The sequence below is a fragment of the Bidens hawaiensis genome, unplaced genomic scaffold (genome assembly GCF_021521415.1).
Source record: "Bidens hawaiensis isolate Kalapana, Puna unplaced genomic scaffold, B.hawaiensis_p1.1 tig00038679_1, whole genome shotgun sequence".
Classification (NCBI taxonomy): Eukaryota; Viridiplantae; Streptophyta; class Magnoliopsida; order Asterales; family Asteraceae; genus Bidens; species Bidens hawaiensis.
The window spans coordinates 8,022-34,777 of record NW_027505573.1 but is presented as its reverse complement, the minus strand read 5'-3'; the positions used below and the strand labels follow the sequence as shown (position 1 = coordinate 34,777).

The 26,756-nt window shown below is 38.6% G+C and overlaps 1 protein-coding gene across 1 annotated transcript; it reads left to right on the top strand.

Moving 5' to 3' along the window:
* Window positions 1-1,248: 1,248 nt before the first annotated feature.
* Window positions 1,249-2,781, top strand: LOC143614023 (uncharacterized). Its single transcript, XM_077087578.1, has one exon. It carries the CDS (start codon window positions 1,249-1,251, stop codon window positions 2,779-2,781), a length of 1,533 nt encoding a protein of 510 aa, XP_076943693.1.
* Window positions 2,782-26,756: the final 23,975 nt, after the last annotated feature.

Genomic DNA, 26,756 nt, shown 5'->3' with positions numbered 1-26,756 from the left:
TGCAAGGATTTAATATTGAAATTTACGTGTCCACGGATTGATACTCGGTTCTTACCGCGACTATATTACTTACACGATTGGTATACTTGCCATTTGCGTGTGTTTTATTAAGTTTAAGTGAAAACCCATTTTTAAAACCCGACAAAGTGTGAAAAATATTTAATAAAAACATATATATATCACACACATCAAGTTTTTGACGCCGTTGCCGGGGACACGGTAAAATTTTAATACTAATCTAAGTTTTTTATTTTAACCGTTGTTTATAATTGTTCTAAAAAACAAATAAAAAATTAAATTGTGTTCATCTTAGTTTACTTAGTTTTAGTCTAAAAAAAATCCGCTTTAGTTGTAGTTCACTTTTAGTTGTTTAGTTTCTTTATATATTATCTTAAGTAATGAATGTCCACCACGCCCGCACCTGAGCTTGTTTCACCACTTTCGGAACCCGAACGTCACCTTCACCAAAGGTTATGCAACCGTTCATGTGTCGTAGCTGAAACAATCGAAAACGAGGCATTTGCCGACGAAACAACCGAAGAAACCATAACGGAACAAAACATGGCGGCACCTAATAACCCAGAAAACGAACCTAACATGAACCAATACGGCAAGTCGACCCTCGAAGGTTATGGAAGTGGCGTGGCACCACCGGAAATCACTGTAAACTTCGAAATCAAATCCAGCATCATTCATATGGTGGAAAATTCCGTTCAATTCCATGGGCTTCTCGATGAAGATCCCTTGTCTCATATCTCACGATTCTTACGAATATGCGGTACTTTCAAAATCGAACACTGCTCTGAGGACCAAATTAAGCTCAAGCTTTTTCCCTTCTCCATTCGAAGCCATGCCTTGGATTGGCTAGAATCACTGCCATCTAGCACAATTACCAATTGGGACCATATGGTAGAACAATTCCTCCTGAAATACTTTCCACTAGACAAAACCGCAAAATATCGAGCCAGCATCACCGGATTCAGAACCGACGAAGACGAGTCACTCCACGCAGCTTGGGAGAGATGCAAGGGCTTGCTAAGAAGATGCCCACACCATGGGTTGAACAAATGGCTCCAACTTCAAACGTTCTTCGATGCCCAATCTAGCCAAAACAAGCAGGCAATTGATCAAATCGCTGGTGGAGATCTCGGAACCAAATCTCCCAACGAAGCATTCGAGGTTCTAGAGAAAGCAGCCAAGAAAAGCTTCGCATACAACCCACCATGATCAACCCCATCACACAAGGGTATGCACCAAGTTGACTCCAACACTCTTGTCACTGCACAACTCGAAGCACTCTCAAAGAAGTTCGAGCAACTACAAACAGAGTTGGTGAAATCCAAGACTAAGTGCAATACTTGTGGGGGCGAACACAAAACGAAATATTGCCAGCAAAGCATGATGGTTGAAGATGTTGATTTTGTGAGTCGACAAAACAACACCTTCGGGAACATATATAACCCTGGTTGGAGGAATCATCCTAATTTCAGCTGGAAGGATGGAGCAACCAATCAAACACCGCCTGGGTTTGACAAACGTCCTTTTAACCAAACTCATCCAGCCCAACCAAAGCCTCAATACCACAACCAAGGGCCAAGCACTAGTCAACACCCAAACAGTGGGGATACTGTGGAGATTCTTTTAACTCGACTCTTAGCAAGTACTGAAACTTCAAACAAATTGACCGAAGAAAGGTTCCAGAAGAATGAGGCGGAGTTAAGGAATCAGAAGGCATCTTTACAAAACATCGAAAATCAAGTGGGTCAACTAGCCCAGTTGCTTTCTGAAAGACCACCCGGTGGTCTTCCAAGCAACACAGTAACAAACCCAAATGCTCAGGCTAATGCCATAACATTAAGAAGTGGCAAAAGCACTCAAGATGTGGTATTCCCATCACAGCCAGTTCATGATGAGACTGAGATTCCTGATAAGGTGCACGATAGGCAAGTCCCAGCAAGTACCGCACAAGTCAGAGAACCAGTAAAACCATATGTCCCACCCATTCCTTACCCAAACCGTCTTAAGAAAGAAAAGATGGAAGCCCAATATGGCAAATTCCTTGAACTCTTCAAACAGTTGCACATCAATCTTCCTTTCATCGAGGCCATCTCACAAATGCCAAAATATGCAAAGTTCCTGAAAGATGTGTTGACAAACAAGAGAAAGTTGGAAGAGCTGTCACATGTAACTCTGAATGAAGAATGCTCTGCTGTCCTCCAAAATAAGCTACCGACAAAGAAAACCGATCCAGGGAGTTTTACCATCCCTTGCTTGATAGGAGATCTATTTGTCAGCAATGCCCTAGCTGATCTCGGAGCTAGCATTAACTTGATGCCTTATGCGGTTTTTTCTAAATTAGGACTAGGAGAACCAAAACCAACCCGCATGAGCATCCAGCTAGCCGATCGATCAGTGAAATATCCTAGGGGCATAGTTGAAAACATGTTAGTCAAAATTGATAAATTTGTTTTTCTGGTAGACTTTGTAATCCTCGATATGGACGAGGACAAAACTGTACCCCTCGTCTTAGGAAGACCATTTCTAGCCACCGCTAGGGCTCTCATTGATGTTTGCATAGGCAATCTCACACTAAGGGTTGAAGATGAGGAGGTAACCTTCGATATAGGAAAATCCATGAAACACCCGCAACACACTGATGATTCAGTTTATTATATTGATGTGTGTGAGTCTATAGTATGTTATCACCTTCGCGAATCCATTGAAAAGGAAGCATGCAACACTCAGCTGATTGAGAAAAAAGGCATACTCCATCATCCATGAGGAGAAATCCACCGAGGATCAGGAGACACGTGAACATCAAGAGACGTACGAGACCGTTGACCGCAAATTGGAACCAAAAGCGAAACCTTCAGTTGAAGATCCGCCAGTTCTTGAAATTAAGGAACTTCCCTCCCATCTCGAGTATGCCTTTCTCGATGGTGAATCTTAATTACCCGTTATCATCTCTTCCTGTTTATCGAATGGGGAAAAGAAAAGATTGCTTGAAGTTCTCAAATTCCATAAGAAAGCAATTGCTTGGAAAATCATGGACATCAAAGGAATCAGTCCATCATTTTTCACTCACAAAATCCTAATGGAAGAGGACTTCAAACCAGTTGTGCAGCATCAAAGACGTCTCAATCCAAACATGCAAGACGTTGTAAAGAAAGAAGTTATTAAGCTGCTCGATGCTGGATTGATATACCCAATCTCTGATTCCCCTTGGGTAAGCCCAGTTCAGGTGGTACCAAAAAAGGGTGGTATGACGGTGGTGACAAATGATAAGAATGAATTAATTCCTATGAGAACCGTCACAGGCTGGAGAGTTTGCATTGATTACCACAAACTAAATGACGCCACAAGAAAAGATCACTTCCCCCTTCCTTTCATTGATCAGATGCTTGAGCGTCTATCAGGGAAGATGTATTATTTTTTTCTTGATGGTTTTTCTGGATATTTCCAAATTCCTATCTCCCCAGAAGATCAGGAGAAAACGACATTCACATGCCCTTATGGCACATTTGCCTACCGGCGAATGCCCTTTGGACTGTGTAATGCCCCGGCCACTTTTCAACGTTGTATGGTGGCTATTTTCCATGACATGATCGAGGACTCTATGGAGGTATTCATGGATGATTTCTCTATTTTTGGAAATTCTTTTGATCATTGTCATGAAAATTTGAGAAGAATGTTAACAAGATGTGAAGAAGCCAATCTTGTTTTGAACTGAGAAAAATGTCACTTCATGGTCAAAGAGGGCATTGTCTTGGGACACAAGATATCACAAGCAGGACTTGAAGTCGATAAAGCAAAAATCAAGACCATTTCAAAGCTTCCACCACCCACGTCTGTCAAATTCATTCGAAGTTTTCTTGGCCATGCTGGTTTTTATCGCCGCTTCATAAAAGACTTTTCAAAAATAGATCGGCCAATGACACAACTTCTTGAAAAAGATGCTCCCTTCGTGTTCTCAGAGGAATGTCTAAAAGCATTCCAATTTTTAAAGGATAAGCTTATTGATGCCCCAATCATAGTAGCTCCGGACTGGACACTCCCGTTTGAACTTATATGTGATGCAAGCGATTTCGCAGTTGGGGCAGTGTTGGGTCAAAGAAAAGATAAGAACTTTCATCCCATTGACTATGCCAGCAAGACTCTCAATGATGCTCAAGAAAACTACACCACCACTGAGAAGGAGCTGTTGGCAGTAGTATTTGCATTTGATATGTTTCGTTCTTATCTTATCCTTTCCAAAACCATTGTCTACACAGACCATGCAGCCATTAAATATCTTTTTAGCAAACAAGATGCTAAACCTCGCTTAATCCGATGGATTCTGCTTCTTCAAGAATTTGATATTGAAATCAAAGATAAGAAAGGCGCCGAGAATGTAGCAGCTGACCACCTCTCACGTTTGGAATGCCCAGCTTCACAAGAATTAGTGGGGTCCCATATAAATGACAATTTCCCCCACGAACTTCTTATGTATATCCAAACAAACGAAGAGGAATGTCCATGGTTTGCTGACATTGCCAACTATCTCGCAAGTGGGGTCATGATCAAAGGTTTGACACATCAACAAAGAAGAAAATTCTTTTCCGACGTCAAACATTATTTTTGGGAGGATCCACACTTGTTCAGGATCGGAGCCGATCAAGTCGTTCGTCGATGTGTGTTTGGAGATGAAGCATCCAAAATCCTCCAACATTGTCATGAAGGACCCACAGGAGGACATCATGGGGTCATATCCACCGCAAAGAAGGTGTTTAATGCCGGTTTCTTCTGGCCCACCATCTTTCGAGATGCTCATGACCTTGTAAAATCTTGTGATGCATGCCAACGGGCAAGCAACATTTCTGCACGAGATGAAATGCCTCAAAAGGCCATACAAGTTTGTGAAGCGTTCGATGTTTGGGGGATCGACTTCATGGGACCATTCCCGACTTCGTTTGGAAATCGGTATATCCTAGTTGCGGTCGATTATGTTTCAAAATGGGTAGAAGCTCAGGCTTTACCCACCAACGATGCTAGGGTAGTTCTTAAATTCCTAAAAGAAATTGTTCTCACGCTTTGGTGTCCCAAAAGCACTCATTAGTGATCGTGGAACACATTTATGCAATGCCCAGATGGAAAAGGCATTGTCTTGCTATGGTGTCCACCACAGATTTTCAACACCATACCACCCGCAAACCAGTGGGCAAGTTGAAGTCACTAACTGAGGCATTAAGCGAGTTCTTGAGAAAACAGTCAGACAAAATCGTAAGACTTGGTCTGAAAAGTTAGATGACGCATTATGGGCTTTGCGAACCGCTCATAAAACTCCTATCGGTACCACACCGTTTAGGTTGATTTATGGAAAAGCTTGCCATCTTCCCGTAGGACTGGAGCACCGAGCTTATTGGGCATTGAAAGCCGTTAATCTCGACTTAGTCGATGCAAGCGAGACTCGGTTCATGCAAATTCATGAGCTGGAAGAATTAAGAAATCAAGCTTATGCGAATTCCACAATCTACAAGGAACGCACTAAGTTGTTACATGATAAGCATTTGAAAGAACACAGAGAATTCAAAATGGGTGATCGTGTTTTGCTTTACAACTCTAGTTTGCGTTTATTTCCCGGAAAGTTGAAGTCTCGGTGGTCGGGTCCATACACGGTCTGAAAAGTCTTCCCGTACGGAACCGTGGAGGAAGAACATGATGACGGTAGCAATTTCAAGGTTAACGGCCACCGCCTAAAACATTATCTCTACAGACCGACCGAGCTGACTTTGGAGGTTGTCCACCTCCATCCCAAAAACGAATACATAATGCTCGGGTCTCGCCAGGACCCTTAACTAAAAACGTGGCACTTGTACATAGTTTTTGCTTGAAAAAAAAAACTCTTTTTTGGGAAATGTCTAGACAATTTTCAGCGTGTTTGGGGTACTAGCTGTTCCGTGCCCACTCTAGACGTTATATTATCTTATTTTTTGATGTTTGTTTGGATGGTTGTTGCCTCTTTCGTTGAAACATCTACCTGGAAGACAAGTGTGGATTTCGGATGCAGCCCTACGTCGCCAGCATATAGGGGAGTCTCTTTTTATCCTTTCCCTACATTTTGTATTGCATTTTTATATATCTTTTCACGTTGAGGGCAATGTGAGATTCAAGTGTGGGGAGGGATTTACTTGAACTTTGTTTTGTCCAATAAAATATTTTTGAAAAATCTCTCCAAATTTTAATTTTTGTGTCAATTTTTTTTAAAAAAATAATAAATAATAATAATAAATAAAATACCGTTAAGCATTTAATAAATTTTTGACAAAACTAAGGGTTAAGGTTGTTTTCCGATAAGTGCTCGTATAAACCAACCACCGAATCAACTTTAATTTAATGTGAACACCGAAAATATGGTTTGTATTTCTTGAGAAAAAATTTATGCAAAATGTGGCGTTTAAACCCAATTCCTCCGTTTCTGTGAGCAAAGCTTCAAGCCGTATTACTATATATCATCGGTTGCGTTTTGGCGGATTGAGTGAGTCATTTGTTTCGTGTGAATTAGAACTTGTTTGGGCATACCTTTCGAGATCTGACCGAAATGTTTGTATAAAGATGGAGGTAATATATGACCTACCCAAACACTTCCTCAAACACGCCAGCATATAGGGTAATATATTAACCCTACTTCAAAGAAACAATTCCTTATAGCGAACACAAAATCGTCTAACCACATCAACCTCTTCAATTTCAAACAATTTTACACCATTTTTACTTCAAGATCAAGTTTCAAGAAGACCAAAGGAAGTCAAGAAATATGTTTCAATTATTGGTCTCTATTTTTGTATATAGTCATATCGAAAAAAAATCAAAATCAAAAGAAGATCGCTATACACAAAAGGTGATGAAAAGAGCAAATATTGTGAACTCAAAAAGCATGGAAGATTTATCATAGCTCCCGATCAAGTTACATTTGTTTATAATTTCTTTTCTTTTAAACCCATGAACCTTAAACCAACAAACCTTCCACACTCTATCCCAACCAAACACCAACATATATTACCTCCCTGTTTATGCAAACATTTCAATAAGTGGGTGGAGAATGGATCCCCCGACAAGCTTATTTTTCACAAGTTGCATTTTGACAAGAGTGTTCATATACATACAACATTACATGTATGATTAGATATAAAACCGAGTGTAAGTGAACATTGTGAGAACGTGTAATTTTGCATAAAAAGAAACTCATAAATACAAACCATGTTTTCCTATGTCACTACATATATTCATAAGATCACTGTTGGTTGGGTTGTTCGTGTATCTTTCTTCGGGTCCACCTTAACATTTTGGGGTGTTATAACTACGGTCTCGTTTTCTTTAACCATTTGGATAATTTTCATGTTTAGCTTGCTTGAGGACAAGCAAGGTTCAAGTGTGGGGATGTTTGATGTACACAAAATTATACATCTTTAATACATCAAATACGCTCCAATCTACGGTATTTCTTGGGAATTTTAGTTATAATTGATACTTAACTTGTTTAATTTGAATTTCCAAGGATAAACGAGCTAATAAAAGAGAAACGAGCAATTTTCTAGAAGAAATGGCGATGAAATGAACTTCCAGCGCTAAGCATGCCCCATACCCAGGAAGACACAGCCCAATGCTTAGTCAGGCACAACCGTGCGCACATTCAGGCACAACCTGATGTCTACATAACAAAAAGAAAAGTACAATTTGATAACTTTTGATGGTTTGAAATAATATATGGTAATTTTATGTTGAAATAATGATCAATTCTTGGTTATCCCTTGATGAAATATTGTGTTTAAACAATTGAAATTAATATACAAGAATTATAAATGGTATGTCTTGTTATGTTGAAAGACTCTTGATTTTATCATTTATTTATAAATGTTGTTCTTGCAACTTTATAACTTTTAATCTAGAAATAGTTAAAATAATTCTTGCATGTTAACATGAAAATTGGTTAAACACATATCCTCATGTTTAGATTTGAAAAGATTGAACATTTGTTATGAATTGATATTCTTGTTAAGTAATATTATAAGTATTTTGTTAACACAACTATTTTGATATTACACTTGGGTTGAAAATTCATAAATTAAAAGAATACTTGAACTTTTTCTACTTTAATCAACCATAGGTGGATTAGGTGTTTTTCATGTAATCTTTCCGAACGGTTGTTAGATTTGAGTTTCGTAATTGAATGATAATCTATATCCTTAAATTTTAACATAAAGGTTCACTTACAATTATGATTTGAGGTGATTAGTTTGTATAATTCATACTAGTTTTCCAAAAAATCAATGGAATAGTTATCTATAACTAGTGACTACTCTTTTCCATAAACAAATTAAAATAGTGAATTTTCCATATATTTGAGTTTACCATCATAAGAAATCAAGTGGATTCTAAAGTTAAGGTGATAGCTTTTAAATCTTGAATCTTTCCATTATCATATTTTTGCTTGCTTTATATTATTGTTATAAGTCGCTTTAAAAATTACTTTTAAAAACTAAAACTTTTAAGATATTTCTTACGGTTATTATAAAATGCAAGGATTTAATATTGAAATTTACGTGTCCACGGATTGATACTCGGTTCTTACCGCGACTATATTACTTACACGATTGGTACACTTGCCATTTGTGTGTGTTTTATTAAGTTTAAGTGAAAACCCATTTTTAAAACCCGACAAAGTGTGAAAAATATTTAATAAAAACATATATATATCACACACATCAATTTACTACATCATTCTTCATTCTTGGCCACTAATAATCTCTTTTCAAATCTTGGTACATCTTCATAGTTTCTGGATGAATCGAATATCTTGACTTATGAGCTTCGTCTAAGATTCGACCTCTAAGATTTCCATGGCATGGAATCCACATACAGTCAAACCTAGTGTTAACGCCATGAGTATTTTCCATCAACTCGTCTTGCTGACCGAAAATCCTTTCTTTCTTCACTAGTCCTTCATCTACCAGCACTTCTTCTGACTACACTTTGATGATTTCTTCAAATAGACTTGAATTCATAATCAACTGGTACGACTTCACTGTTGCAATGACTTCCTCATTCTTACGACTTAGCGCATCAACGACCACATTAGCTTTACCAGGATAGTACATTATATCACAGTCGTAGTCTTTTATCAGCTCTACCCACTTTCTCTGTCTCATATTCAGTTCTTTCTGCTCAAAGAAATATTTCAAGCTTTTATGGTCGGTGTAGATAGTATACTTAGTACCGTATAAGTAGTGTCTCCAAATCTTGAGAGCATGTACTACTACTGCTAGCTCTAAATCACTTTCATTACATAATTTCATACATACATTCATACTTTATTATTTTCATACTATATATTTACTGTCCTTTCTATCTCAGATATTATTAGGGTGTGATCCCTCTTTCCTTGTCTATCTCAGATATTATTAGGGTCTGATCCGTTTCTTGTCTATCTCAGATATTATTAGGGTATGATCCCTCTTTTCTTCTCTATCTCATATATTATTAGGGTCTGATCCCTTACTTCTTCATCTTCGTACATACTGTCGATACATACCCGTAACATACATATACTTTCTTTAATCATTAATAAATACACATATGTTGTACATATATCTATCATACACATTCATCTTTCATATACATACCTCCCTTGTCAATACGTGCAATATCCGAAGATCGTTCACGTACCGACAAGCTTTCATTCACATCCAAGATACACATAATTAACATATAAATCATACATGGCATACACTTACAATTTAAGGAAAGTGTATTAACTCTCACATTGAGTAAGCACGCAACCCCGAAAACATAACAAAGAATGGGGCTAGAAACTCACCTGTACTCAGTTACGTTCACCGTTAATGGTTATTCTCGTCTTTAGTTGTGCACGGCTAACTGTATAACAATTACGCGTATTAATTACTATCGCTATCCATATCGTATTTCTAGTTTAATATTAACCCTCAACGAATAGGGGTCCGGGGGCAGCGCCCCTGGCAGCGGGGTTCTAGGGGCGGCAGCCCCTTGCGGGGTCCAAGTGGAAGAGGATTTTCATTTTCCATTAGGATTTTAAATTATTATCTACTTCTCCCACTTGTTCGCTATAACGAATTAAGCTAATTCGTTATCTGAACATAGCCTGATTCACGGCCTAATTCGTAATCAGAACATGGCTTGATTCATTACCTTAATTTAGCGAATTGGTGAGTAACGAATCACCTGATTCGTTATCAGATTCGTTATCTTACATGATCTGATTCGTTATCCTAGTTCGTTAACCTAGTTCATTATCTTGACGTGACTTGATTCGTTATCTTAATATAACGAATGGATAGATAATGAATTAAAGGTTCATTCATTATCAATTCGCTGGAATGAGTTCCATTCGTTATGACCGCGTAACGAATGACCAGTCATAACGAATTATCAACAGTTCTAATCCAGACTTTGACTCGGGTTCAAAGTCAAAATCGTCAAGAACACGAAATGGTCAACATATACCAGATCTGCAAATAAACTTTCGATTCTTCACGAAACATCTTGAAATTGGGTACCATTGAACTCGGAATCACAACGCTAACAAACCCTAATCATTCAATCAACCAAACATTCACGTCTAAAGGGTGCGATTTGTTCTTTTATAGACCCGATTATTCATTTGACAAATTAACCTATCAATTGTTAACGGATTTCAGTAGGATTTGTTGTGTTGGATTCGTTTTTAACATACTCAAACAGATCTTTGATTTCTAGAGGTAATCCGGACATAAACGAACAAGTTCTCGATATAAACGTACCTTAAACGAGTCGGTTTACGAACACGGTCTAGTCTTGATGTTGTTTTGGTTTTTCACAACGTTCTAGCACCAACGGGCTCGGGTTTTCACCTTCGGATCTTGGCTTGGGTTATAGGATAGTGTTTGTGTGTGTTTTTGACGGTGTGGGCTATGGTGTAAAGATGGATAAAAATGGAAAGGATTAGGGTTTAAGGGGTATTTATACTCCCTTAGGTCCATGGACCTAAGGCCCATTCCATCTCTTATTCCATCTTCTAAATCCAAGCCCGCCTTCTATAAGTTTATTTATCTAAACCGATAAACGACACACTATAAAATAACAAAATTTATTTTATTATTATAACCGAAAGTAGGATGTTACAAAGTGTCCTTGATCCTGAAATCCCTTGTTTATGAATCAAGAATCCTTCTTAGTTTGTGTAATTGTCTGGAACAGGCTGTGAACGCTTCCAAGGACTACCATGAGAAGATTGTGGGCCAATTGGGTGATAGCCTTACTGAAATGGGAAGTGCAGCAGTAGCAAAGGACAAGGCTCTAGCCAAGCTCACCAAGGAAAAGAAACGCTTGAAGGATCTGTTATCCACAACAGAGTCCCAGCATCAAGAGGAGGTGAAGAAAGCTATCGAGGAGGCAAAAATGTGGGCGGCCAGGTCAGTGCTACAAGCTAGGATCAAGATGGCTATGGAAGTTGGTGATCCTACTTTTGACATGTCAACCTAGGATGTGGAAGAGTGGAGGCATGCTCTAATTGTACTTGGTGGAGGAGACGATGAAGAGGATGTTGAGGTAGCTGGTGGAACCGGAGCTGGAACAAGCGGAGTGAAGGATGCGGATGAGATGGACGAAGGGAATGAAGGAGCAGCTGATGGAGAAGCTGTTGAGACGGACAATGAAGGATAATATAGACAAGGCCCGAACCCGTCTTTTTTTTTTATTTTGCTGATGTTTTTAAGGATATTTGATAATGGTTTGTAATAGACAATAGTAACTAGGATGAAGGATCCATGATCCTTAAGACAATTTCCAAGGGTAACAATGTTGGATGGATCCTCTGTTTGTGGGGATGAAGCATTTGATGCCCCTGTTTTTATTTTCCCGCACTTTATGAACAGTTAGTAACACTTGCTTATCCCGGGTGGATGGTCCATCTTTTGAATGGTGAAATTCGGGTTAAGAATTTTGGGTAAGTCCAGGTGACTTATATTAATAGCAACTTAACTTTTGTCTATTTGCATGTTGTTTGTTATTCGCAAAGTAAGTTTGATATGGTTTTAGTCTTATTGAAAGTTCTAAGAATTATCTTTGAGTAAATAGTTTAAGGATAAAATATCCTTGTAAAAAGTATACTAAGGATCTTAAATCCTTACAAAAAAGAGTTAATAAAAGATTTTAGCAAGGTAAATGTAAATTGATAAGTAGAAATCATACCATAAGGTCTTGTTAGACCTAAGTTACCATAAGTATTGATCCTTCTGCGATCCTTGTAAAAATAAATTAAGGATCTTGAATCCACAAGTGTTGTTACTTTTGTGATACTCGCAATTGAACTTGGGATACCTGATGCAAATAACTTATGATATTAACTGGGTTAAACCCAACAAACCGAGGACAAACCCAAATAAACTGGGGACAGGCCCAAACTAAGGACTGGCCCAAAGATACGGATGTCAACTGGGGATTTGCCCGAACGTAAGTGACGTGAAAATGCCAAAACCTTAACTAACATGAAAATCTTAGAAACCTTTGTCTTGAGATAACATGAAAATGTTATAAACCGGTGGTATGGTACATCTACCATAAATCGTAGGATCCTCCGTATAGCTGAAAACAACGAAATTGTCAGCCACTAAACGTGTACTGGTCCCGCTACCTCGGACTATACTTTGGATAACGTGCGCTCCGGGCGAGAGTGTAGAAACTCTAATTTATAAGAAAGGTGAAAACCTTTAAACCTTGAAAGATATGACCATCGGGGGTCACACCTTAATCGTCAGCTAGGCCAAAGAAATAGAAATGTACCTTAAGCGTGAGGGAGAGGTGGCCAACCTCTTAGTTGTCACACCCCCATATTTAGGGTCGGGCGTGCGACCAACAGTTGAAACCACATTTGTAATTAAATCAGAGTTACGTATTAAAAAGCGGAAGTCTTTAAAACATGTGGATTTAAATATAATATTTACATTCACAAAAGACGAGATTAAAAAGTTCCCGTTTAATGTTTTAAGGTTACTTTTTTTAGTTACAAAACCACCATTCATTTAATATTAAGTTTAACCAAAAGATCCAAACCATCAGATATCTTAAGCACTTCGTCTTTCCAATTCCTATCCTTGATCACCTGCAAAATGTTTAGAAAATACGTCAACGATATGCTGGTGAATATGCTGACGCTAAAAATATTTTCTTTTATTTGATTAACCCCCCCCCCCTCCAGACATAGTCATGACCGGCCCATCTTGTCTTAGGAATAATCAAGCTTTAAATAATACAATTATAAACCCAAGTCTCTACACTAATTACCCCAGCAAACACCACAGCGTTCGATTTAGTTAAGTACCTATTCGTATACACATGGTCATTACTCCCCGCAGGTGAGCGTCACTATAACCAGGTGTGGTGCGATGTGCCCACCGCATTACCACATATGTAAGGATCTAGACAAACGTATACAATAGCTTGAGGGCTAGTGCTTATACTTTTATTTATAATGTTTTAGAGACACGTAGTTCCATGTAAACCTTTTCATTTAACACATTTGACTCGTTTAAAACAAGTTTGTAAAGTTTTGGGCGTATTCACCTTTTTGATTTGGATTAGCTTCAATCACTGTCCGAGGGTCTTTCCCATTGCTATCTCGCACCTATAGTACGAGTATAACCTTTTGTTAGTCGGATATACAATCCGGCTTAAGACCTTTAGTCTTATTTTATAATCTTTACCTCGATTATATTTCTTTACTTTAAAACCTTAGTTAAAAAGTATTTTTTACATTTCCTTTTATAAATAAACCTTTAGTTTACTTTTTCTTTAAAACCCTACATTTGTTTTTCTTTAAGAAACGTATTTTTTTCTTTATTATCTAAGAATAATTATATTAAACATAAATAATATTTATAACAGGGAATTATATAATCACATAGATATATAGACACATATATATATATATATATATTCGTATTCTTTTCTTTGTTATGTTTTCTTTTATTATCGAGGTATCGAGTATTTCCTTGACTTTGGGTTTTAAGCCTTATCAATATTTTATTATTATTTTATTCGAGAATTATGCCTACCTTTGTTGGCTTATAATAACCCTAGATGATCGAGCAGCACTTCGACGCCGTTTCGCCTTCTTTATCTCCTTGATCAAGCTTTCGTTCTCGACACCTTTTTCCTTTTCACGTACAATGATGCACACCAATACTCCTCCACACTTTGGCACGCTATACAAGACGGTCGTCGGGATGGCACCACCTTCTTTTTGGAATGTCGTTGTAATGTGGCACGAATATCGAGGAACGTCGGTATTTTGGCACGGTTATAGAGGAATATGGACACGCTTTTCGAGGTGGTTCAAGGGTATGAATCTTGGGTTCTATAGAGATGTTAGAAAGAGAATTGAGAGTGAAAATGAACACACCCGAGGTTGCTATTTATAGACTATTCCAGGAAGGGCATCACGATAAGCGATGGCCTTTGATTGGCTCATCGCGTATCGCCATCTAGACCTGCCACGTGGTAGGCATTATGCCACGTTGCGGACGTGTTGCCACGTGGTGACACATGGCGACACATAGTGCCATCGTTTGACATGTGGCACACGTGTCTCACTTGTCAGAAAAGGTCATCGCGATACGCGATGACATTGGCCATACGCGACGGCCAAAGAAACAGATTTTTCATTTTTAACCCTAAGGTTTAGAATTTGATATTTTTGGTCCCTTGACTTAGGAAACTTGGTATTTTTTACCCGATGTTTCACGTTGTTACATTAGTCATTGAACCTCTTACTAGAATCCTGCATTGTTATTTAAAACAATTTCAGGATCCTTGACCCTTGATGGATGCTTGATTTTCTAAGGATACTGGATCCTAACTTGAAAAAATACTTCTTGAGATGGATAGCATTCCATGCTCTTGGTAACCTGTTGCCTTCTATAATTAGTAGGTGATATGCCCCATTTCCAGCTTCTGACTCAATCAGGTAGGGGTCTTCCCACTTAGGTGCTAGCTTTCCATCTGCTGGATTAGTTGTGTGTTGGAAGGATTTCCTCAAGACTAGATCTACTTCTTGGAATCTTCTGATCCTTATATTTTTGTTGTATTCCCCAGATACCCTTTGTTGATAAGCTGCAATTCTGATCTTAGCTAGGTCTCTGAGCTCATCAACAGTATCTAGATCTTGGAGAAGGATTTCATTGTTGGCTTGAGGATCATGGATGCTTGTTCTGGAAGTAGGAACTACCATCTTCGTAGGGATTACAGCTTCTGAGCCAAACACCAATGAGAAAGGTGTTTGACCTGTTGCATTCTTAGGTGTTATCCTGTCAGCCCAAAGAACATAATGTAGCTCTTCAGCCCATTTACCCTTCTTGGATCCCAACTTTTTTTTCAAATTGTTGATAATGATCTTGTTACTTGATTCTGCCTGGCCATTAGCTTGAGGATGAACCGGTGTGGAAGTAATAATCTTGATGCCCCAACTGTCACAAAAGTTAGTGGTTCTTTTCCCGATAAACTGGGAACCATTGTCACAAATAATTTCTGAAGGAATACTAAATCTAGTAATAATGTTTCTTTCAATGAAGGATATCACCTCTTTTTCGCGGACTTGAACAAAAGCTTCCGCTTCTATCCACTTTGAGAAGTAATCAGTCATGGCGAGCATGAGCAATCTTCCTCCTGGCGCTTTAGGTAGCTTACCCACAATATCCATGCCCCATTTCATGAAAGACTATGCTGGTTGGTGCAAAATGTTGCCATGTCTTTGACAAGCATCACACATTTTTGAGTACTCCATGGCGTCTCTCTTCATGGTTGGCCAGAAGTATTCTGTTCTTAGAATCCTAGAGAACAGGGCTCTACCTCTAGCGTGTTTACCACAATCTCCTTCGTGAAAGTCTTTGAGCACCTCTTGAATTTCAGTATCATCGATACACCTCAAGTATGGACCTGCAAGAGATTTCCTATACAGAATATCATGTAATAAAATGTATTGTGATACCTTAAGTTTGAAGGATTTGTGATTCTCTATGGCGGGAATATCTCCATTTTGAACGAATTTCTTGATCGGGAGGATCCGGGATCCTTGATTATGGATCCCAAAGCACAATCTCTTTGTCAGTTGTTATCTCCATAACTTCTTGTTCTCCTATTGCTGGTGAGAGTATATGGATGATTGGAAATTTGGTAGCTTTCGGGATCATCAAAGATGAAGCTAGATTTGCCAAGGCTTCTGCCCCAGCATTTTCTTCCCTTGGTACCAGTTTAATACTTAAAGAATCGAAGAACTTTGACAGTTCTTTCACAATGTCTAGATATTTAATTAGTTTTTCTCCTTTAACAACATATGAGCCATTAAAGTGGTTAGCTATCAATAACGAATCTATATACACTTGAAGATACCTGATCCTCATGTGTTTAGCTAATTGCAAACCTGCGATTAGAGCCTCATACTCTGCTTCATTATTCGTGGCTTGAAACTCACGGGCTATAGACTGGGGTATTATGTCCCCCTGTGGCTATTTTAGTAGGATACCTAATCATGTTCCTCTTACATTGGAAGCTACATCTGTGAATAGGATCCAAGGATCCTTGGTTTCTTCAAGTTGTTGAACCTCCAAGTCAGCTTCTTTCTGCATGTCACTACTGAAATCAGCCACAAAGTCTGCAAACGCTTGTGACTTGATGGTTGTTCTGGGCTCATACTGAATATTATATGCACTTAGCTTCACAGACCACTTTGCCATCCTTCCTGACAATTCTGGCTTTCTAAGCAAATACTTTACAGGATAATTAGTTCTCAAAATAATAGTATGAGTTTCAAAGTAATGCCTTAATTTAGTAGAAGCCATAATAAGTGCAAGAATTAATTTTCTAAATGAGAATATCTGGCTTCAGCATATAAAAGACTTTTACTTACATAATAAATAGGATGTTGTTCACCCTCATGATCCTTTAAAGGACAACACTTACTGCATATCCCGAGACAGTTAGGTACAAGGATAGGGGTTCCCCAAGTAATCCTTCAAGGCTTTGAGCGCAGATTCATGTTTCTCCGTCCACTCAAACTTTTTATTATTTCTAAGGATATCATAGAAATCCTTACATTTCTCCGAAGATCGAGAGATGAACCTATTCAAGGCTGCGATTATTCCAGTCAACCTTTGTACATCTTTTGCATTTACGGGGGACTTCAGATTGATGATGGCTTTTATTTTCTCAGTGCTAGCCCCTACACCCCTCTTAGTGACCATATAACCAAGGAACTTTCCCGTCTTAACACCAAAATGACATTTAGATGGATTGAACTTCATGTTATACTGTTCAAGGATATTGAAAGCTTCTCCCGAGTCTCTAAGATGATCCTCAGCCTTCTTGGATTTAACCACCATGTCGTCTATGTAGACTTCCATGGTTTTCCCTAGCTGGTCTTTAAACATCATGTTGACTAAGCGTTGATAAGTTCCACCTGCATTTCTTAGTCCAAATGGCATGGCAATATAACAATATATTCCAGTAGGAGTCATGAATGTTGTGTCTTCCTGATCTGATGGTTCCATCTGAATTTGTTGGAATCCAGAGGAAGCATCCATAAAAGTAAGCATTTCATGTCCTGTTGTTGCATCCACCATGGAGTCTATATGTGGTAATGGGAAAGGATCCTTGGGGCATGCATTGTTTAAATCAATGAAATCGACACACACCCTCAAATTTCCATTATTTTTGAACCAACAACCACAGTAGCCAACCATCGAGGATACTTAACTTCTCTGATCATACCTGTTTTGGATAAAAATCACTCAAGGATAATGTATCCAAATTCTTTTAGTGAGGATTAGTGCTATGATGATGAAAACAAGTATGTATCGATTGCAAACACAAACACACGGATTTGTTACGGGGAAAAGCCCTTGATCTGGTTCGGATCGCCGGCACAAAAACCCCGGGTGATGACAAATTGTCTATCACCACCTTATTAATAAAAAAAGGGTGTTACAATTGTGGAGATTATGATCAGTGGTACAATAATTCTAAGTGTGTGAGCTGTGATAGAGAGAATACTCAGGTGTGTGTGTATACAATGTGTCATATAACGGATCATAATCTCAATTATATATAATAGATAATAACTCAATGGAGTTATTTATAATAAATGCTATTAACTAATTTTCCTAAAAATCCGCCTTTATCTTCAATGTAAACGTAACAGCCACTTTGACCACGTTCTCCATCACTCAGGCTGCGAAATAGGGGGTAGACCAGGTCTTGGAGCCGTTACACTTGATAAATATCAGCCTTCATATAAGAAATAACCGTTAATAGCACCAAATACCGAGGATCCATGATCCTGACATAGCTCTGGAACTCTTCAGAAGGATAATTGATCCAGATACGTAAATATCTTCTTGACAACAAGTTAGTAGATAGACTGAGTCTTCAAATCGTTATACCTGCTAAATATTAGATTACACATGAGAACAACCGTTAGTAAATAATAAGTACTGTGGATCCTTGATTCTGACGGGATCTGGAACACATGCTAAGGATAACTGATCCAAAACATATGCTAGGATAACATATCCACAGTGTCAAATTTCTGTTCTTCTAACAATTTCCCCCAAAATGGCAGTTGTGATAAGATCACAGCTGTCATTTTGCCTTTGAATTCAAACTTCCTGCAAAAACATATGATATTTGACAAGTTGGATATAATTGTCACATATCAATAGAGTTTCCATGGGAACTTCCCTTCCGGCTGTATTTCCTTCTCCCTGCAAATCATGAACAACTAGTAACACCTGGTTAACCCGGATGGATGGTCCATCTTTAAATGGTGAAATCCGGGTTAAAGATTTTTGGTAATTGCAAGTAAATAGTATCTTTTAACTATTTGTTGATTGTCTGTTATTTTGAAAGTATGTCTGATATAGCTTTAGACTTGTTGAAAGTTTTGAGAAATATTCTTTAGTAAAAAGTTTTTAGGATAAAATATCCTTGCAAAAATAAACCAGGATCTTAAATCCTTATAAAAATAAATTGAGAATAATGAATCCTTATATCTATGAAGATATAAACTAAAATCAAATAAGTGTAAACCGATAAACAGAAGTCATACTGTAAGGTCTGGTTAGACCTAAGTTACCATAAGTATTGAGCCTTTTGCAATCCTTATAAAACTGAATTTAAGGATTTTGAATCCATAAGTATTGATCCTTCGGTGATCCTCAGAATCTAATTTATGATACCTGATGCAAATAACTTATGATATTATCTGGGATTAAACCCAATAAACCAGGGACAAGCCCATAAAATAAACTGGGGACAAGCCCGTGCAACTAGGGACAAGCCCGTGTAATCTGGGGACAAGCCCGTGAACTGGGGACAAGCCCAAAAACTGGGGACAAGCCCAAATACGGATGTTAACTGGGGACTCGCCCAAACCGGGATTTAGCCCAAACGTGAGATAACGTGAAAACGTTATAAACCTTAGCTAACATGAAAATGTTAGAAACCTTTGTCTTGAGATAACGTGAAAACGCTATAAACTGGTGGTATGGTACGTCTACCATAAATCGTAGGATCCTCCAAATAGCCGAAAGCAACGAAATTGTCAGCCACTAAGCGTGTACTGGTCCCGCTGCCTATACGTTGGATAGCGTGCGCTCCAGGCGAGAGTGTGGAAACTCTAATTTATAAGAAAGGTGAAAACCTTTAAACCTTGGAGGATATGACCATCGGGGGTCATATCCAATCGTGGGCTAGGCCAAGGAAAATAGCAATGTACCTTAAGCGTGAGGGAGAGGTGGCCAACCTCTTAGACATTGAACCTTAAATTAATAACATTATCCTAGATGGATGCATTGTTACTTAAAAACTTGGAAAAGATAAATGTTAAGAATACATTATCCTTAAATTAATAACAAGAATATGAAATAAATAAGTGATCAGATAGATATTACCAATTTTAGGATCCATAATCCTAGATGGATGCTTGATTTTCAAAGGATACTAGATCCTGACTAGAAAAAATACTTCTTGAGATGGATAGCATTCCATGGTGAGCAAATGATATGCCCCCTTCCCTGCTTCCGACTCGATCAGATAAGGACCTTCCCACTTGGGTGCTAGTTTCCCATCTGCCAGATTGGTTGTGTTTTGGAAGACTTTCCTCAAGACTAGATCTCCTTCTTGAAATCTTCTTATCCTTATATTTTTGTTGTATGCCCCAGCTACCCTTTGTTGATATGCTGCCATTCTGATCTTGGCTAGGTCTCTGAGTTCTTCAACGGTATCCAAGTCTTCAAGAAGGATTTCTTCATTGGCCTTAGGATCACGGATGCTTGTTCTGGCTGTAGGGACCACCATTTCTGTAGGAACTACTGCTTCTGATCCAAACGCCAATGAGAAGGGTGTCTGGCCTGTTGGATTCTTGGGTGTTGTCATGTCAGCCCAAAGGACATAAGGTAGCTCTTCAGCCCACTTTCCTTTCTTGGATCCTAGCTTCTTCTTTAAGTTGTTGATGATAATCTTGTTGCTAGACTCCGCTTGACCATTAGCTTGAGGATGTACCGGTGTGGAAGTAATCATCTTGATGCCCCAACTGTCACAAAAGTTAGTGGTTCTTTTCCCGATAAACTGGGAACCGTTGTCACAAATAATTTCTGAAGGGATACCAAATCTAGTTATAATATTTCTTTTAATAAAGGATATAACTTCCCTTTCTCGGACTTGCACGAATGCTTCTGCTTCAATCCATTTAGAGAAGTAGTTTGTCATAGCAAGAATAAACACTTTTCCTCCTGGTGCCTTAGGTAGTTTACCCACAATATGCATGCCCCACTTCATGAAAGGCCATGATGAGGATATAGGATACATAGGTTCTGCTGGTTGATGTAGGATGTTTGCATGCCTTTGACAAGCATCACATTTCTTTGAGTATTCCATGGCATCTCTCTTCATTGTTGGCCAAAAGTATCTTGTTCTTAGAATCCTAGAAAACAGAGCTCTACCTCCAGTGTGATTACCACAATCACCTTCGTGAAAATCTTTGAGTACCTCTTGAATTTCAGGATCCTCGATGCACCTCAATATGTACCTGCAAGAGATTTCCTATACAGCACATCATGTAATAAAATGTATTGTGATACCTTGAGTTTGAAAGACTTCGGATTCTCTATGGCTGGAATTTCTCCATCTTGTATGTATTTTTTGATTGGGAGGATCCAGGATCCTTGGTTGTTTGAGGATGATGGATACCAAAGTACGATGTCAGTTGTTATCTCCCCAACTTCTTGTTCTCCTATTGCTGGTGAGAGAACATGAATGATTGGAATCTTCATGTCTTCTGGAATTTTCAGAGATGAGACTAAATATTCCAAAGCATCTGCCCCGGCATTTTCTTCCCTTGGTACCTGTATAATACTAAACAATTCGAAGGATTTTGCTAATTCCTTCACAACATCTAGATATTTGATTAGTTTTTCACCTTCAACAAAATATGAGCCATTAAAGTGGTTAGCAATCAATAATGAACCTATATATACTTGAAGATACCTGATCCTCATGCACTTAGCCAATTTCAAACCTACGATCAAAGCTTCATACTCTGCCTCGTTGTTCGTTGCTTGGAACTCACAAGCTATAGACTGGGGTAATATGTCCCCCTGTGGCGATTTCAGTAGGATCCCTAATCCTGTTCCTCTTAAATTGGAAGCACCATCTGTGAAGAGTATCCAAGGATCCTTAGTCTCTTCTAGTTGTTGGACTTCTAGATCAGCTTTATTTTGCATGTCACTACTAAAATCAGCCACAAAGTCTGCAAGAGCTTGTGATTTAATGGTTGTTCTAGGCTCATATTGAATATCATATGCACTTAGCTTCACAGCCCACTTGGCCATTCTACATGACATTTCTAGTTTTCTAAGCACATTCTTAACAGGATAGTTAGTTCTCAAAATAATTTTCAAAATATTGTCTCAACTTAGTTGAGGCCATAATCAAAGCAAGAATTAATTTTTCTAAATGAGAATACCTGGCTTCTGCATTTAAAAGACTTTTACTTACATAATAAACGAGATGTTGTTTACCTTCATGATCCTTCACAAGGACAGCACTTACAGCGTTTCCTGAGACAGCTAGGTACAGGTATAAGGATTCTCCATCCCCAGGCTTCATTAGAGTTGGAGCTGAGGATAAGTAATCCTTCAAGGCTGTAAGCGCAGCCTCATGCTTTTCCGTCCATTCAAACTTCTTATTCTTCCTAAGGATGTCATAGAAGTCCTTGCACTTCTCGAAGGATCTTGAGATGAACCTATTGAGAGAAGCTATTCTTCCCATGGGCCTTTGGACATCCTTTGCATTTGCAGGAGATTTCAAATTGAGGATGGCTTCAATTTGCTCGGGGCTTGCTTCAATTCCTCTTTTAGTCACCATATATCCCAGAAACTTTCAAGCCTTAACACCAAAGTGGCATTTTGACGGATTCAAATTCATGTTATATTGGTCGAGGATATTGAATGCTTCCTCGAGGTCTCTAAGGTGATCCTCAGCTTTCTTTGATTTTACCACCATATCATCTATGTATACTTCCATAGTCTTGCCCAATTGATCCTTGAACATCATGTTGACTAGTCTTTGGTATGTTGCCCCTGCATTTCTTAGTCCAAACGGCATAGCAGTATAACAGTATATGCCGGTAGGAGTCATGAATGTTGTATCCTCTTGATCAGATGGTTCCATCTCTTTTGAAATACATGTCATGTCAGAATGCTAGAAGGCAAAGATATATCTTCTTCGCCCTAAAAAGGATATGAGATCCTCCTCGATCTTTCTAGCGATACTGGATCCTAGGAACACCTTTATCTCTGGATCCTTGGGGTCCAAAGATACTTCTTTAAGGTCTTTCTCCCGAGCTTCCAGCACGTCCCTAGGATGTTGCTGTAATTGCTATGATATAGTTTGCTTGTTCGTTGGCTTCATCGATGAAGAATAATAGTTCTTGGCCTCTTCCTGATCACCAACTATCTTCACAACCCCCACGAAGTAGGTAATTTGATGCATTGATGGTAAGTTGAGGCCACAGCCTTCATTCCATGCAGCCAGGGCCTGCCTAAAATAACATTGCAACAAGAAAGGTTATCAATAACACAAAATTTTTGATATGAATTTAACCCTTCAATATAGATTGGGAGGTTGATGTCCCCCAATGTCTTCTTGGTTTCTCCACTGAAACCGACTAGCACTGATGTTCTAGGAATGATCTCCTAATCCGGTATATTCATCTTCTTAAGGACATCATGCTGGATAATGTTGACCGAGCTGCCACCGTCCACTAGGATCCTGCGTGCATAATGTTTAGAAATAAATAAAGTAATAATCAAACCATCGTGATGAGGACCCTGAATGTTTAGCTTGTCTTCCTCATCGAAGAAGATTCTTTTGTCTGTTGTCAAGGTGGTCGATACTATTGGTCGATCTCCGTTATCCATCTTGATTTCTTTGGCAAGTCTTTTTGCTGCAGAGAAAGAAGTTCCACATATGTCCGATCCTCCGGAGATGAAATTGACCGTTTGCATATCCAGCTTATTCTGATGAGGATCCTGGATCCTTGAATTGAAAAAGATTCTCTGATCAGTCACTCGAGTAGTGGGGACGAGCGGTCTTCTTTCATCTTCCAACTTAAATTCTTCTGCAAGCTCTACTTTTGCAGGACAAGAGGTTCGAAACATGTCCTAATCTCTGACGATGAAGTTGATTACATGAGCATCTGGTGGTGGTGGCGTTGGTTTTTGTGGAAGGTCGTCAGGATCCTGGATCTTGGATTTTTTCCTTCCCAGGAGTTCTTTAAAGTGACCCTTGCTCAGGAGGTATCCAATTTCCCTCCTTAAGCCGATACACTCGTCTGTCATGTGGCCAAAATCTTCGTGGAAGGCGCACCACTTAGACTTGTCTTTGAAGCCGGTCGTCTTCTCATTCTTTCGGGGCCACCTTGCTTTTTCTCCCAGATCCTTCATGGCACAGATCAATCCATGAGTGTCCACAGAGAAGCAATAGTCGGAGATGTAGGGATAGTCTTCATCGTCGTCTCCTTCTTCAACTTCTCGTACGTTCTGATTGTTGAACTTGGTGTACAGCTTCGAATTGTTGTTCCTGTTCCAGGATCCTTTATTCTTTTCGGGAGTTTCTTGTTTCGTTTGTCCCCCAAGACGATCCTGGATCCTCTTGTAGGTTTTCTAACCTGTTAGTGCACGGTTTCGGTGTCCGTAGCGATCGAATAAGTTATAGGCGGTTTAGTCTTTGTATTTAATGTATATTGTAAATAGTCTATAAATAGGGAGCTCATGCTTATAATTTAGTAGAGAACTTGTACATAGTTTAAGTTATTCACTCCATAACTTATCTCCACCATAATGTATTTACTCCATATTTATCAATAAAGTATATATTTAAAGTATTGATTTCATGTTGATGTATCGTATTAGCGGCTAGATCTTAGTCTCTATGACATTCTCTCAATTGGTATTAGAGCAGGAGCTGCTCTTGATGCATCAATAAGGTAAATCTGAGTTTTCGTGTTCTTCGGGTTTTGGTCAGATCTGGAGTAAATTAATGTGTTATAGATGGATTTGTTGGTGAATTCGTGTTTATGGATGGAAGATGATGCTTCCCTTGTAATTTGGTGTTAAGTTATGGTGTATTGAGTGATTCACCATGGAAGAGCATGTTAACTTTTGATTCGGTTTATGATGATTTAGTGAGTGTTAAGTTAATTGGATGATGGATTTGTGTTTATTATTGAAATCCGCATGTTTCTGTGGATTTTGGTGGTTAATTATGGTGTATTGGGTTTTGCCATGAAAGAGCATGGTTTCGGGTTGATTATTTGGTGATGAATAAGTAATCGTTAAGGTATTTGGATTATGGATTCGGAATCGGGGTGAAAAACCGGGTGTTCGGGTAGAATTTCATGATTTATGATGGTGTTTTGATGATTTCACCATAGATGAAGCTTGAAATTTCCAGATTCCGGCCAGATCTCCTTATTCCGGCCACTGTAACTGAATTTTCCGGCGAAATTCGTTTTTCCGGCGAAGATCCAACCACCTGATTCATTAGTTACTGTAGCTAATTCGTTAAGAAAGCTTAACGAATCTACTGTAGCAATTCTTTATGGAAATGGTAACGAATTAAGTTAATTCGTTAAGGATATTCGTTAAGGAAAATGTAACGAATTAAGGCAATTCGTTAAGTTAATTCGTCATGGTAATTCGTTAGGTTAAAGGTAACGAATTAAGGCAATTCGTTAAGTTACTTCGTTAAGTTAATTCGCTAAGGTATTGGTAACGAATTAAGGTAACTCGTTATGTGTATGACGAATTAGAATTCTTAACGAATGGGAGTTCATTCGTGTAGCTGTTATAACGAATTAGAGTTGGTAAGTTATAACGAACTGGCTGGTTGACGAACTGCCTGGTTGACGAATGGAGGGCACGAACTAATGTAACGAATGGTGTATATCTATAACGAATTAGAGAGGCAATTCGTTAAAAAAAAAGTAAAATGGCGGGAAAATTTTTCTTGCGCAAATTTTTTCCTGAATACTCCTCGTAAGTAAGATTTCATTCTCGAAAATTTTGGCGATAATATTTATCTTTCGAAAAATTTCGACGAATTTTTGGCGGGAAAATCGGGAAAAAATTTTCTTAATTGAAATTTTTCTGGGATGTTCCTAATGTATTGGGTACTCTTCTCTCAAATCTTGGTAATATATTTTCCGGCTGACTGTTTATGCGTTTCAACTAGCCGAGGGGGAGATCTCGTGTAATTTAAGGAGGAGTGTGTTTGTTTGTGAACCTTGAAGATTATTTAAAGACCTTGTTTATTTTGTCAAGAAAAGAGGGAGATAAAACTTTCATTTGAGTTTAATTAGCTTGCATCTTCCTACGTTTTCAAGGTTTCTTGAAAAATTACTTCAATTCGGGTGGTAATTCATGCTTGCAAAGCTACGTTTGACTGAGTTCAAGACTGCAAGTGTTCTTCGATTGGTGATTGATCTGATCAAGATTGCAACCTGACTATGTGGGATACGAGTGTCTGTTCGTTTACTTCTTTCTGAGGGACTTTGATCCTGACTATGTTGGCTACGAGTAAATGGTGGATTACTTCTGTTGAGGGGGACGATTCTCGAATGGGTTTATCTTATTGAAGAATATACGAGTCTTGTCATTTGATTGAAGAATTTGATCATTTGGGGTTTATTAATGGAGGTTGGAACTCTGAATCTTATGCCCAAACATTAGTGCATCTTTGCGAATGGGATGTGGAAGAGCTTCAAAGGGTATATTTGGGATACACGTTATCAAGAGAGGGAAAACCGAAGTGAAAGATGTTGAATGATCGAGTTGTTCAGGAAGATGTGTGACGAGGTTAAACGTAAAGATATGTTTTCTTTACCGGTGCTGACAAATAGCTGATGACTTGCTGCTGATTGTTAAAAGATTGAACCATATGAAAAGCTACAAGTTATTGGTTTGCTGAAAAAGATTTAAAGATTGTTTGTCTGCACAAGCCCGAAAATCATCAGTCAAGGGAGTGTCTGTTAGTGCACGGTTTTGTGACTGGTGATTTGCAGTTAAAATATTCAAGATTAAATTATTCGATAGCTACGGAAAAGGGGGTGTCTGTTAGTGCACGAAATTGTTGTCCGTAGCATTCGAATAATG

What these genes read in the sequence shown, in the direction of transcription:
- LOC143614023 (XM_077087578.1), top strand. Translation starts at nt 1,249, where the DNA reads ATGCACCAAGTTGACTCCAACACTCTTGTCACTGCACAACTCGAAGCA.